Source organism: Drosophila montana, unplaced genomic scaffold, assembly GCF_035044405.1.
Source record: "Drosophila montana isolate Dmon_TW-CO22-7 unplaced genomic scaffold, ASM3504440v1 contig_3213_1, whole genome shotgun sequence".
NCBI classification, from domain to species: Eukaryota; Metazoa; Arthropoda; class Insecta; order Diptera; family Drosophilidae; genus Drosophila; species Drosophila montana.
Genome location: NW_026998093.1, coordinates 722,211 through 734,678, shown reverse-complemented (window position 1 = coordinate 734,678; position 12,468 = coordinate 722,211). Strand labels below are relative to the sequence as shown.

Here is a 12,468-nt window from a genome sequence, read left to right as displayed (position 1 = left end):
ATGTTAGATCAACTAATTGCTCAATTGGAGTCGTTGAGCTTTACGTTTTTATTTTTACCGACGGCGGGCTTATGTTTGTGCCTCAGTTCTTCATTTGTTTGTGCCACTCAAGAACCTGCAGCCTGTAGGACATAGCGCGCGAAACTAAGCCGAGACAATGGCTGAGGCGGCTTTTTAAACAACTTGATATGCCGTTTCGCCGCCATTGGAAGGCGCCAAAACAACCGCTGAGCTTTTTGCCGCCCCTTGGCGTCGGCGCATTGCCAAATGACGCCATTTCATTCATTGAATCAACAGGTGACCAGGTCAGGGTAAGCGCGGAAGCAACAAGTGTGTCTGCTCCTTCAGATATTTAATTGAACCTTGGGATATGTGACTGGGTTCTACGAGGTGGCAGCTCTTGTCAATACTTGTGCTTGTTGTTGTTGTTGTCGTTGTTGGTCTCTCTGCTGACATAGTTTGTAGTAAATAGAAACAGATGTAAAGAACTTCCAGCGCCGGCTTAGAAAAGCTTTTTGGCCCCAATGGAAATGTGAAGCGGAAGTTGGTCACAACATCCGGCACTCAGTTGTGCCCTCAGTTGTTGCCAAGCACTCAACAGCGCCAGCCAACCACAAATCATGTCCGCAAATAATATTTGTGGTTGGTATTGTTTTATTGCTTCATTATAAAATGATATTCACGTACTCTTGACATTTATTGAACTTTCATTTGTCTCTGTTGCCTTTCAGAGGATGACAAAGTGGGCACTCTGGACGAGCTGCTGAGCACCGCCTATTGTCGTTCGCAGCGTTTCCTTTCAAAGCAATTGGCACACTTGCGTCCCGAGCTTACCATGCCCATATTTTCAGGTGAGTTATTCTTAGTGCTTGTCAGAAATTCGAACAGCTTTCAATCATTTTCACATTTACAGAGATAACGCATCGTTTTCAGAGCGCACGTGACGATGTGCGCGCCTTGTTGCTGCAGTGTCTGTTGCCCTGGTTGCAGAACATGGAACTGGTAGCCACCAGCGTGCCACCCGCCACGCCGCTATCCTATATTATGGTGAGCATGGCATAGCCCAACTCTATAGTTGTTAGCAGATAGTTTGCATAGTTGAATACATTTTTGTTTGGTGTAACCTGAAATTCCTGGACTCTAGCAGCTGCAGACACTCCTTGTACCCTGAACCCATTGAAAGCTGGTTAATAGGGTATAATAGTTTTGTAACAGGCAGAAAGAAGGGTCTCCGAGCGTATAAAGCAAGTTTTTTCTTGATCAAGACAACGAGCTAGGTCTACCTAGCCATGTTCGTTACTCTGTTTGTCTGCTTCAATCTCAGCGACTACAAAAGTTTGAAGATAAATGTAAATAAAACAAGAATGTAGCTTGACGCTATGTTCAGGGTATCTCTTAAACGTGCATTTTCGTCTAGAGCATTTGTAATTTGTTCAACTTGTGTGCTTTGTTCGCAGTACTTTCCGGATTCTGGCACGCGTGGACGCCGTGAGGGCACCGGTTCAACTGAGGCCACCGAAATGATACTGAATAATCTATTTTATATAACAGCCAAGGTGAGTTTGCGTGGCTTTCCATTAAATACTTTGAATAACTCTCTTGATTGCCTCGCTATTTGTTAACAGTTTTCCGATGCACATCCGCGCGATATTGAGGAGCTGTGGGGCACATTGTGCCAGTTCTGGCCGAACAATCTGAAGGTCATACTACGCTATTTGGTCATCATGAGCGGCATGGCCCCCACCGAGTTGTTGCCCTACGTAAGTACCATATATTTTAGCCACGTTTCAAGTAGCTATTTGCATTCTTTAACTTGTGTGGTCGCAGGCTAAACGCGTGGCCCTCTATTTGGCGCGCAGCTGTCCGGATCGCTTGCTCGATGAGCTAATGGCCGAGCTGCAGACGGTGGAGACACTTAACTGCCTCATCGAACGCACTGAAACGCCTCCCTTCTATAGGCTGACCAGCATGCGAAAGGCTTCGAGTCACAGCGCCGATGGTGAGTCGATGGTGACGGCTGCTTTGCATTAGCCTAAAATCTTTCCTCTTTGTTTGCCAGGACAAGCTGTAGGCGGCATTAATGATTCGCGCACTCAGGATTTGACCGTGGAGAAGGGCACCATACACACGAAGCGACACAGCGGCGAGGATCCCATTAAAATAGGGCAAGTCGTGATTTCCTAAATATCATTTGAGATATTCAATCAACAGCTTGTTTTTCTTTTAGCACCTGCAAGTCGGACAGCGGCATCCGCGCCTATACTCAGGCAGCTGCCGCCGCAGCCGCGGCTGCTGTGACGCCCATTACGGGTGTCAGTCGCCCGCCTCGCGGCGCTGATAAAATTCGCGCTGCCTCGGGCCCCTCCATACTGCCCCGGCCCGAGGATATACTTATCAACGATCCCGAGCTGCGGCAGGAGGAGAATGTGGAGTTGCGTAACACAGCGGAAGCACCGCCAAATGCGCATCCGCATCCATTACCCATGCCCGAATACGGTGGTTACTTTGCACCGCTTACAGAATTTCTGCCGGATGTCAGTTTACCCATCAGCGGCTTTCATCGGTAAGTTTTAAATGCTTCAGATTAGTTTATTTTGATTATACATATTGATATTGACCATATGGGTATGTTTCGTAAAGATTGTCCGATGTTAGTCCTATTGTTGTACTTATCCAATCCAAGTGGGCGGCAACATTAGTGAATCCGGCTGGGTGACCGGCCCTACAACCTCCCGCCGAGAAGAAAGAAGTCACACCAGCCAAAGTGTGATTGTCGTATGTTACCAATGGGCCGCCTGTGTCGCCGCCACAGGTAGACTTGCCTTCTGGTGTCCTTGCACACAACATACTTTCAGTCACAGAGCCATAATATCTGGAGCACGTTGATGAGCCCATGATCTCAAGATCGACGCATTGCAGCCAATTGGCAACTTGGCCATTGGCCTGCTCACCCCAGCCGCATGCAACTGCCCACTTGTTGTCAAAGATATCGACATTGGAATTGGGTAAATTAACCTTGTTGACCCAGAACGTAAACTCCACATATGGTGTGCGTATCAGGCCGATGTCGTAGCCCTTCTCTTTCGGCCATTTATCTTGCACATAAAAATCTCCTTTTCCTACTCGATGAGCGAACTGGCCTCTCCTCGTATAGGAACCGTAGTGAATTTCCACAAAATCTCGGGTCAGGCATTGTGCGGCTGTTAATACCCAATTATTTGCAATGATAGCACCTCCGCACAATGAGGTTGCGCTGCTTGCGACCGATCCTAACACCAGGCTGACCATGTAGGGAGCCTTGCCTTCGTAGGCTGAATACCCATTGGATATGATATTTTCTGGCTCCGACTGGTCTTCCGTGGGCTCATCGCCATTTACCAGTGCAAAAGCCAGAAATAAGAGTAGTGCCAACTGTTTCATGCTTGAGTTGCAAGTTTAGTGTAAGTTGCTTTGGCAACGAGCTTATATAGTTGTTCGACGAACTAATTATTGCTTTCGTCGCTAATTGTGGAACTTAAATTGATAGATTTTGGTCATGAGGGGTTCAAATGGGAAGTACCTAATGATGCAAGACATTAGCCGAAAGATTATTTATCACAAATACAAATGACATTCATATTCGTTTACAAATTAACTGGGATCTTTAAAAGAAACAAACATTTCAAAGGTTTTCCTGCACTCTGCAGAATTAACTTCATACAGATTCCTCGTAATAATACCAAGTAATATCTTTTGAATGCCCAGCACAATACCAAGAATTATATTTAAAACAGGCATTGCTTCATTTTATTAAAACAGAAGTAATTGTGACTCAATCCAAAAAATATAAACTTAGACCACGATCGGATACTTTCAACCTTTAACGCCAAGGAATATCTTTTGAGTTACTCACAAAGTAGCAAACGCTTGCTTGATTCGCAGTCAAATCTGCCATTTCATTTCGAACAATAGTCCTTATAGATCTTCTTGGTATTTCTAATAATATTGCTTTCAAATTCAATTTCGTCAAACAATACAGAACTTAACTTCAGTTTGACAAACTTTTTTAATTACATTGCTAATGAGAACAACCAAACTGCTTTTGTAGTATGCTTCTTTATTAGTTTTTTCATTCAATATAACTATTTGGATTATTAATATGCAACTCCTGAGTGTTGACGTATCCAATCCAAGTGAGCGGTCACACGAGTAAAACCAGCTGGATGACCTACCGAACAACCCACAGCCGAACCGAAAGATGTTACACCCACCAAAATGGGATTATCTTGTGTAACCAATGGTCCTCCAGAGTCCCCACCACAGGTGGATTTGCCGCCAGGTGTTCTCACACACAAAATGCCCCCGGGTAGATTGCCATAGGCTCGGGAGCACTCATTGTTGCTCATGATCTGTAGATCGACGCATTGCAGCCAGTCAGCCAGTTGGCCATTAGCCTGTCCACCCCAGCCGCAAGTAACTGCCCACCAGTTCTCAAAGCGTTCGTTTCGTTGGTTAAAACTGGGAAGATTCACCTTGTTGACCCTGTTTGTGAAATCCACGTGAGGAGTGTTTATGAGACCGATGTCATTGCCATTCGTATTAGGCCAGAGATGGTGACGAATGAATTTATTGTTTCGAACTCTGTGACTATATTGGCCTCTTCCTCGCCAGTTGGATCCGTAATGAATGTCCACGTAGTCCGTTGTCAGGCAATGGGCAGCAGTCAGCACCCAAGTGGGGGCGATGATGGTGCCACCGCCAATTCCAACTCTATTGCTGCCATCAGTTCTTATCATGAGGCTGACAATGTAGGGAGCTTTGCCCTCGTAGGCTGGATAGCCGTTTGTTATGATGTTTTCGGGTTCATGCTGATCCGGAGAGGCTGTTGTCGTGGTCTGATTGCCACTTGCAGAGGCAATTGCCATAGACAAAAGTAGTAACAAAACTTTCATCATGTATTCGCAAGTCAAAGACCGACTGCGGTTACGACCTTATATAGTCGTTTTGAAGAAGTAATTACGGCATTATTTGGGGCCAACAGGTGATAATTGCAAAAAGAAGCTAAAATGGAGGATAAGAATAGATAGTTAATGGTTCAAGAAATTAGTTTTCCAAGTAGTTGGTTGACTTCTGTGTTGGTCAGGTTAATATATGTTAAGACTCTGCAACTGTTTCCATCACTTCTTTTTGGACACACAGCAGGTTCTAAGCAGATTGTTCTAAACATTTCTTTAAAATATAGTTATGTTGAGCAATACAAATCTAAAATTAAGTTTACAAATATTTTTCTTTTTTTTGTATGCTTTTAAGAAAATCATGCGCCTTTATTAGCTGGTTTTTTTTTTATATTATTAATAAGCTACGCCTGAGTTCTGACGTATCCAGTCCAAGTGGGCCGTCACACGCGTAAAACCAGCTGGGTGTCCGGCCATGCAGCCGGCGCCCGAAACAAAAGATGTTACACCCACCAAAACGGGATTGTCGTGTGTAACCAATGGTCCGCCAGAGTCCCCACCACAGGTGGATTTGCCGCCAGGTGTTCTCACACATAAAATGCCCCCGGGTATATTGCCATAGGTTTGGGAGCACTCATTGTTGCCCATTATCTGTAGATCGACGCATTGCAGCCACTCAGCCAGTTGGCCATTAGCCTGTCCACCCCAACCACAAGCAACTGCCCACCAGTTCTCAAAGCGCTCGTTTCGTTGGTTGAAACTGGGAAGATTGACCTTATTGACCCTGTTTGTGAAATCCACGTGAGGAGTGTTAATCAGACCGATGTCATTGCCATTCGTATTAGGCCAGAGATGGTGACGAATGAATTTATTGCTTCGAACTCTGTGACTATACTGGCCTCTTCCTCGCCAGTTGGAGCCGTAATGAATGTCCACGTAGTCCGTGGTGAGGCAATGGGCAGCCGTCAGAACCCAAGTGTGGGCGATGATGGTGCCCCCGCCAATTGCAAGTCTATTGCTGCCATCAGTTCTTATTAAAAGACTGACAATGTAGGGAGCTTTGCCTTCGTAGGCTGGGTAGCCGTTGGTTATGATGTTATCCGGTTCATGCTGATCCGGAGAGGCTGTTGTCGTGGTTTGATTGCCACTTGCAAAGGCAAACCCCAAAGACAAGAGTAGTAACAAAACTTTCATTCTGAACTTGTTAGTTTAAAACCGGCTGCGGTAGCGTTCTTATATAGTCGTTTAGACGAACTAATTACTGAGTTTGTTAATAATTATTTGGTGCAAACTGTTGATAACAGAAAAAATAAACATAAAAATTGAGGATAAGAATAGATAGTTAATGGTTCAAGACATTAGTTATCCAAGTAGTTCACTCACTTTAATGCTGGTTAGGTTAATTTTTTTTTATATTATTATGTTTTTATTTTATATATTAAAAAGCTTTATCTGAAACTTTAAAGGAAGTAATTTTTTTTCAAATCATTGGCAAATTTCAACTTATGGCTACCGACTGCGTTATGGGAGTAGGAAATTGTGACCTATGTGTTTTTGAGAGTATCATTTCTACATGAATTTCGACCAAGAATAACGTTGCCAGATTTAGATGCCAAATTGATCTAGAGGTCAAACCATTAACAAAGAGCCAAACCTCGTTCAAATCTAATGAGATTTGAGCAAGTTATGAGTGTGGGAAATTTTGGCCCATGTCTATATAGGATATTTGAGGGTACCATTTTTACATGAATTTCGACCAAGAATCATGTTGTCAGATTTAGATGCCAAATTGATCTAGAGGCCAAGCCATTAACAAAGAGCCAAACCTCGTTCAAATCTAATGAGATTTGAGCAAGTTATGAGGGTGGGAAATTTTGGCCCATGTCTATATAGGATATTTGAGGGTACCATTTTTACATGAATTTCGACCAAGAATAATGTTGCCAGATTTAGATGCCAAATTGATCTAGAGGCCAAGCCATTATAAAAGAGGCAAACCTCGTGAAAATCTAATAATATTTGACCGAGTTATGAGGGTGGGAAATTTTAACCTATGCCTATGTAAGATATTTGAGGGTATTATTTTCACATGAACTTAGACCAAGAATAATATTGCAAGTCTTGGGAATGTTCATAAGTTGAGTCTATGATTTGGCAAGTTTTTTCATTTCTCTAAATTTTAAAACTCTCTACATGTTGCTGGGTTAAAATAAAAAAGCCATCTAAATTTATACCGTATCGTATACCTCTTCGTGTACCTATCCTTAGGATCTTCTAAATCAAACCAGACGACTTGCAAATCAAAGTTTGAAGACTAGATTGGTTGAGAATCTTCACAAATTAAAAGTTCACATGGATTGCAGTTAAAAGTTGTGTATTGAATATTTATATTTTTTGGGTTTTCTTTAGCAATTATATTTATAGATTTTTAATTTGAAGCAATTTTATTGCAATATTAGAAGTTGAGGCTTTAGCCTGTGATGCCAGTGTTTGCACGTATCCAGCCGAGGTGGCTTGTGACGCGCGAAAAGCCAGCCGGATCGCCAGCTGTGCAGCCCCTGGCCGAAACAAACTGACTGATACCAATCAGAATTGTACCGCTTTGTGTTACCAGCGGACCGCCAGAGTCGCCGGAGCAAATGGATTTGCCGCCCGAAGTGCTTGTGCAGAGAATTTGGTTCTGGACCGTGCGGGTGCCATAGGTTCTGGCACACTGAGAGTTGGATATAACTGTCGCATCGACGCATTGTAGATTTTCGGGCGTTCTAGTTGAAGTTGTCTGTCCCCAGCCGCAGGCCGTGGTCCGTTCGTTGACGTAGAGATTTCCACCATTAGTGGGCAGCTTCACCGGCTTGATGCGATCGGAATAATTGACGTACGGGGTGCGTATCAATGCGATGTCATCGCTGGAATGGTTTATGATGTTGTTGCCGGTAACAGTGTGTGTAACCGAGCCCTGGGCGCGCTTGTTGGAGCCATAGTAGATGGTCACAGAGTTGAAAGACTTGGAACAGTGCGAAGCGGTGACCACCCAAGTATTACCAATTATGGAGCCACCACACCATGCACCCGAATTGCCATTTCGGAACGCCAAGAACACAATGTATGGCGCCTTGCCCTCTGGTGCTAAGTAGCCGTTCGTGATGATATTCTCAGGCTCCAGCTCCTCTTCGGCGAGCCTCAATGTGTTACAGCTTGCCAGAGCAACGGTAGACAGGATAAATATAGCCAACACCTTCATTTTGAATGTATCAAATTGGTACAACTTAAAAACAAGCTAAACTCTGGCTTATATAGTTACCTGACCCACATTTGTAGTTGGCACGTTTTCAGTATTTTTCGTAAATAAACTAATTAACAATAGTTGTTTGTCGGGTAAACAAGATACCTTAAGCACCAACAATTAATGATTTTATGCATTAGGCAAATAGTTTTAAAAGTAAAAACAAGTAGCCGCTAAGAGCTTTGAATATTCAAGTCTCAATTATTATATATCCTTTCAATATTATTTCTAAATCTTTATACTTTTTTTTTCTAAATATAATAAGAAACTTTGTTATATGCATAGCTTCTTATGAAAGGAAAAAATTCAATATATTCTTTAAATTAGGATAATGTCTTCCTAGAATCCTGAAAACCTTCTAAGAAAATTTGTTAAAGCTGGCGAACGATTTTTAATTGAACCTATTCGACCCCGGAATCCAATAATACTTTATTGTCTTATTGATTTATATTTAAATCCGAACTGAACCATACTTTTTCGTCGAATAATAAAAAGCGTTTCATTTATTTGGAAAACCAGTTTCACGAAATTAAAGGCAGAAATTTGGTTTAAATCGGCAGCCGAACAGCCGACAATTATAATTTGTATGTTCAGCTAAGTTTAACTAAATCGCGCTCTCTTCTCTTACAGCTGCAACGTGGCGGTCATGCTGCTGACGGACATTGTGGTGGATGGCATTCCCGGCATTGATTGGACGCTTCATTTGCCACTGATGCTGCACATTTTGTTCCTGGGACTGGATCACACGCGCATCATTGTGCGGGAGCATTGCAAGCAGCTGTGCGTCAATTTGTTGATTGTCCTGGCCGAGCACAATGATCATCTGACGGTGGCGCGCATTCTGCTCAACAGCGAGACAAGTAAACTAGACTTGGGACTGACGGTGCCGGCTCTGCCGGTGATTGACAATAACTTTACGGAGCTGCATCAGACATTTGATAGCTATCTGCTGCATGTTAGCCCTCAGGCGGCTGCCTATGCGCTGCAGCACAATCTCTCCAGCTCGACAATCATTGCACCGCACTCGACCAACCAGCAGACGCTGCCACAGAATCTGCAGCAGCCGCCACCTGGGCTGGGAGTGGGCAATGCCACACCAGCGGCACTAGCCTCGACGCCCGCGGCGCTGCAGATCAATCCGAATAATACGGAGAACTCGGAGGTGCCGTTAATCCATGCAGATGAGCATGCCCCACCACAGCCGGGCCCCAGCATGCCCATTGCGCATGTGATCAAGAGTTTGCTCAAGTTCCTCGCCCACGATACCTGCCAGCCCCTCTGGAACTATGAGGACATCACGGCGAAGGTGTGGGCCGTAAAATCCGCGGAGCAGCTGAGCTGCTTCCTGAAGCACATGGTCAAGGTGTTTGCCGATAGCTATCCACAGGCGCGCATTGCCGAGCGCTGGGCGCAAACGGCCTTGCAGCTGGGTCTGTCCTGCTCCTCGCGCCATTATGCCGGACGCTGTCTGCAAATCTTTCGCGCTCTCAATGTGCCCATCAACTCGCGCATGCTGTCAGACATACTGTCCCGTCTGGTGGAGACAGTGGCTGAGCAGGGCGAGGACATGCAGGGCTATGTAACGGAGTTGCTGCTCACGCTGGAGGCTGCCGTGGACAGCTTGGACTCGGACTTCAGACCGCTGGATGTGATGAAAGATATATTCAAGAGCACGCCCAATTTGAACAACAAGGACGGCGGTCCCAACTCCATTCTGCCCGGCAAGAAGTCGCCCTCGGGCATGACACCGCAATCCTCCAACTACTCAATACCCAGCCATGGACGCAGCACCAGCTACTCGGTATCTTATTGCGGACGCAAGGCGAACAACTCGCCCTGCGACAAGCAGGCGGAGCTGCGGAATCGTGCCTCTGGCATTGAGCTGGAACGAAGTGTTGTCAGCAAATTTGGCGTGGGCGGAGTGGGCGTAGGCGCCGGTTCCGCCTTGTCGCGCTCACGCAGCGCACAGAGCCTAAAAATGCTGGGCGATACGGCCACGCAGGATGACAAGATGACCATATTGGCGCAGCTGTTTTGGCTGTCAGTTTCGCTGCTCGAATCGGACTATGAGCACGAGTTCATGCTGGCCCTGCGCCTGTTAACCCGAGTGCTCCATCGACTGCCGCTGGATCGTCCCGATGCGCGCGACAAAGTTGAGAAGTTGCAGCAGCAGCTCAAATGGACCGCCTACCCAGGCGTCCATGCGCTGCTATTGAAGGTGGGCGCAGCTCGAAACAAACAAAAGGAACCCAAATAATTTAATTTATATATTTTTTCAGGGCTGCACCCACAGTGCCACCTATGAGCCCACAATCATGCTGCTGGCCCAGTTCGCGCCGCTGCTCAGCCTGCCTGTATGTGATCCCACACAGAGCTGTGCTTTTCCCATGAACGTGATCGCCCTGCTGCCGTACATGCTGCTCCATTACGAGGATGCCAATGAGATTTGTATACGCAGCGCTGAGAATATCGCACATGTTTCCACGGAACTGGGCGCCAAACTGGAGAATCTGGGCACTGTGATGACATTGTACAGTCGCAAAACGTTCTGCAAGGAATCGTTCCAGTGGACCAAGTGCGTGGTCAAGTATTTGCATGACACATACGCTCACATGGGCCTCCATATGTTGGCCTTCCTCATCGAGGTGCTGGAGAAGGGGCCGCAACAGGTGCAGGTTCCGGTGCTGAATGTTATTCATTGCATGCTGCACTACGTGGATCTATCGGCGCCTCAGGCGCAGACCATCAATGCGGATTTGTTGCGTGCCATTGGCAAATATTTGGATGTGAGTGTGAACTTATCAAAGATCCTTTAAGCGGTTCTCTACTCGCATTTGTTGTTTGCAGACGGTCAATTGGAAGGACTCTCTGAAGATACTTAAACTGATTGTGACACGCAGCTCCTCGCTGCAGGTGGTCCCGCCCAGCGATGGCAGCAGCGCCGGCTTATCGTTCTCCTTCTATGGCGCATATCCGGACTCGGATATGTTCTGTAAAAAGGAACTGGCCGGCCGCACCATGGAATTCACATTCGATGTGTCCCAAACGCCGCTTATCGGGCGTCGCATTCTGCTCAAAACCGAGGATCCAGGCTCTGGCGGTGCTGCATCGGCCACGGGCAGCTCATCGCTAAACTCCACATTGACCAACGCCACCACCGTGACGGTTGCGCCTGCTCAGCAGGTCAGCGCCCAGCTGCAGCAGCATCGCGCCCACAGCAATGTGGCTGCCATTGCCGCCTCGGCCGTTGCTGCCCAGCAGCAGCAGCAACAGCAGCATGGCATTGGCCTTGGCAGCGTTGTGGGCACGCCCAATTCGCCGCGGCGCAGTGCTAGTCTGTCGCCGGCGGATACCGTGCCGCTCAGCGGCTGGAAGCGTCCCTGGATGTCGCAGTGCCGTGTGCGCGAGTGTCTGGTGAATCTATTGACCACCTGTGGACAGCGCGTCGGTCTGCCCAAGTCGCCATCGGTAAGTGTGTGGCCACAAAGACTGCGGCCAGGGGTCGACAGTTTCGTCAGCCTGTACATTAGCAAGGTGCATGCTTTGAGCTCCCCTAGCGCTAGCTTTTTCAGCTCCTGCTTTCTAATATGGCCATCATCTCTACAAAATTATTTATTTCTACTTCTTTTTCTTTCATGTTTAAAAAAAAAATACAACCAAATTAAAACCAAATCAAACTCGAAAAAAAAAACAAATCCAATGTCAAACTAAAACTAACACGCCATTTAATCATCATTAACAACCCGAACCAAACCCAATTATAGGATGATTTTATAAACTCTATTTGCTCAAAGGTAAAGGAACATGTTTCTCAATGCCACGTGTAGCTTTGTCTTTGTTTACGTAATTTGTTTTGGCTCGTTTCATATTTCATTTGTTCTTATATGCATCGCTCATTGTTTCATTCCACCCGTACCGTACACATGCCACAGGAATCGTTCCAGTTTTCGTATCTGAATCGTGATTGTCATTTCCACGTTCCGCCGTTTTGGCCTCACGAAAATTGGAACAGACCCTGCTGGCATCGCTTGTTCTGTTTCGTTTCGTGTCCTTCCGTACTTTTGACTTTTTGCATGTGTGTTTTGTTTCAAACTGTACCGTTTCGTTTTCTTGTTCACGTTCAGTCTTTGAGCACATCGCTACTAACGGGATCGATTGCGACCAGACAAAGCGTAAGCTTTCCAGTCTTTTTCTTAATTAACATTTAGTTATTAGATCTACTTCAGTTTTAGCCCTGCATGTCTCTTTGCT

At 45.9% G+C, this 12,468-nt stretch overlaps 4 protein-coding genes across 17 annotated transcripts in view; 1 reads left to right on the top strand and 3 right to left on the bottom strand.

Moving 5' to 3' along the window:
- The window catches only part of fry (Protein furry), a 53,288-nt gene that overhangs the window by 38,647 nt on the left and 2,173 nt on the right, over window positions 1–12,468 (top strand). For 4 of the 14 annotated variants that reach the window (XM_064688481.1, XM_064688491.1, XM_064688482.1 and 1 more), the window contains 12 exons: window positions 732–851; window positions 914–1,047; window positions 1,458–1,556; window positions 1,626–1,760; window positions 1,828–1,999; window positions 2,060–2,165; window positions 2,228–2,563; window positions 8,848–10,435; window positions 10,497–11,003; window positions 11,065–11,685; window positions 11,982–12,011; window positions 12,342–12,389. In XM_064688481.1, coding sequence (XP_064544551.1) covers window positions 732–851; window positions 914–1,047; window positions 1,458–1,556; window positions 1,626–1,760; window positions 1,828–1,999; window positions 2,060–2,165; window positions 2,228–2,563; window positions 8,848–10,435; window positions 10,497–11,003; window positions 11,065–11,685; window positions 11,982–12,011; window positions 12,342–12,389 — 3,896 coding nt within the window. The remainder of the gene's footprint in view (window positions 1–731; window positions 852–913; window positions 1,048–1,457; window positions 1,557–1,625; window positions 1,761–1,827; window positions 2,000–2,059; window positions 2,166–2,227; window positions 2,564–8,847; window positions 10,436–10,496; window positions 11,004–11,064; window positions 11,686–11,981; window positions 12,012–12,341; window positions 12,390–12,468) is intronic. The other 10 variants (XM_064688487.1, XM_064688490.1, XM_064688494.1 and 7 more) reach the window with 3 other exon arrangements.
- On the bottom strand, window positions 4,080–4,957 carry LOC135432795 (serine protease 1-like). Its single transcript, XM_064688625.1, has one exon. It carries the CDS (start codon window positions 4,932–4,934, stop codon window positions 4,134–4,136), a length of 801 nt encoding a protein of 266 aa, XP_064544695.1. The 5' UTR covers window positions 4,935–4,957; the 3' UTR covers window positions 4,080–4,133.
- LOC135432796 (serine protease 1-like) lies at window positions 5,263–6,135 on the bottom strand. The gene has a single exon (XM_064688626.1). The coding sequence runs from the start codon at window positions 6,126–6,128 to the stop codon at window positions 5,331–5,333; it is 798 nt and encodes a 265-aa protein (XP_064544696.1). The 5' UTR covers window positions 6,129–6,135; the 3' UTR covers window positions 5,263–5,330.
- LOC135432687 (serine protease 1-like) lies at window positions 7,292–8,210 on the bottom strand. Its single transcript, XM_064688450.1, has one exon. It carries the CDS (start codon window positions 8,173–8,175, stop codon window positions 7,405–7,407), a length of 771 nt encoding a protein of 256 aa, XP_064544520.1. The 5' UTR covers window positions 8,176–8,210; the 3' UTR covers window positions 7,292–7,404.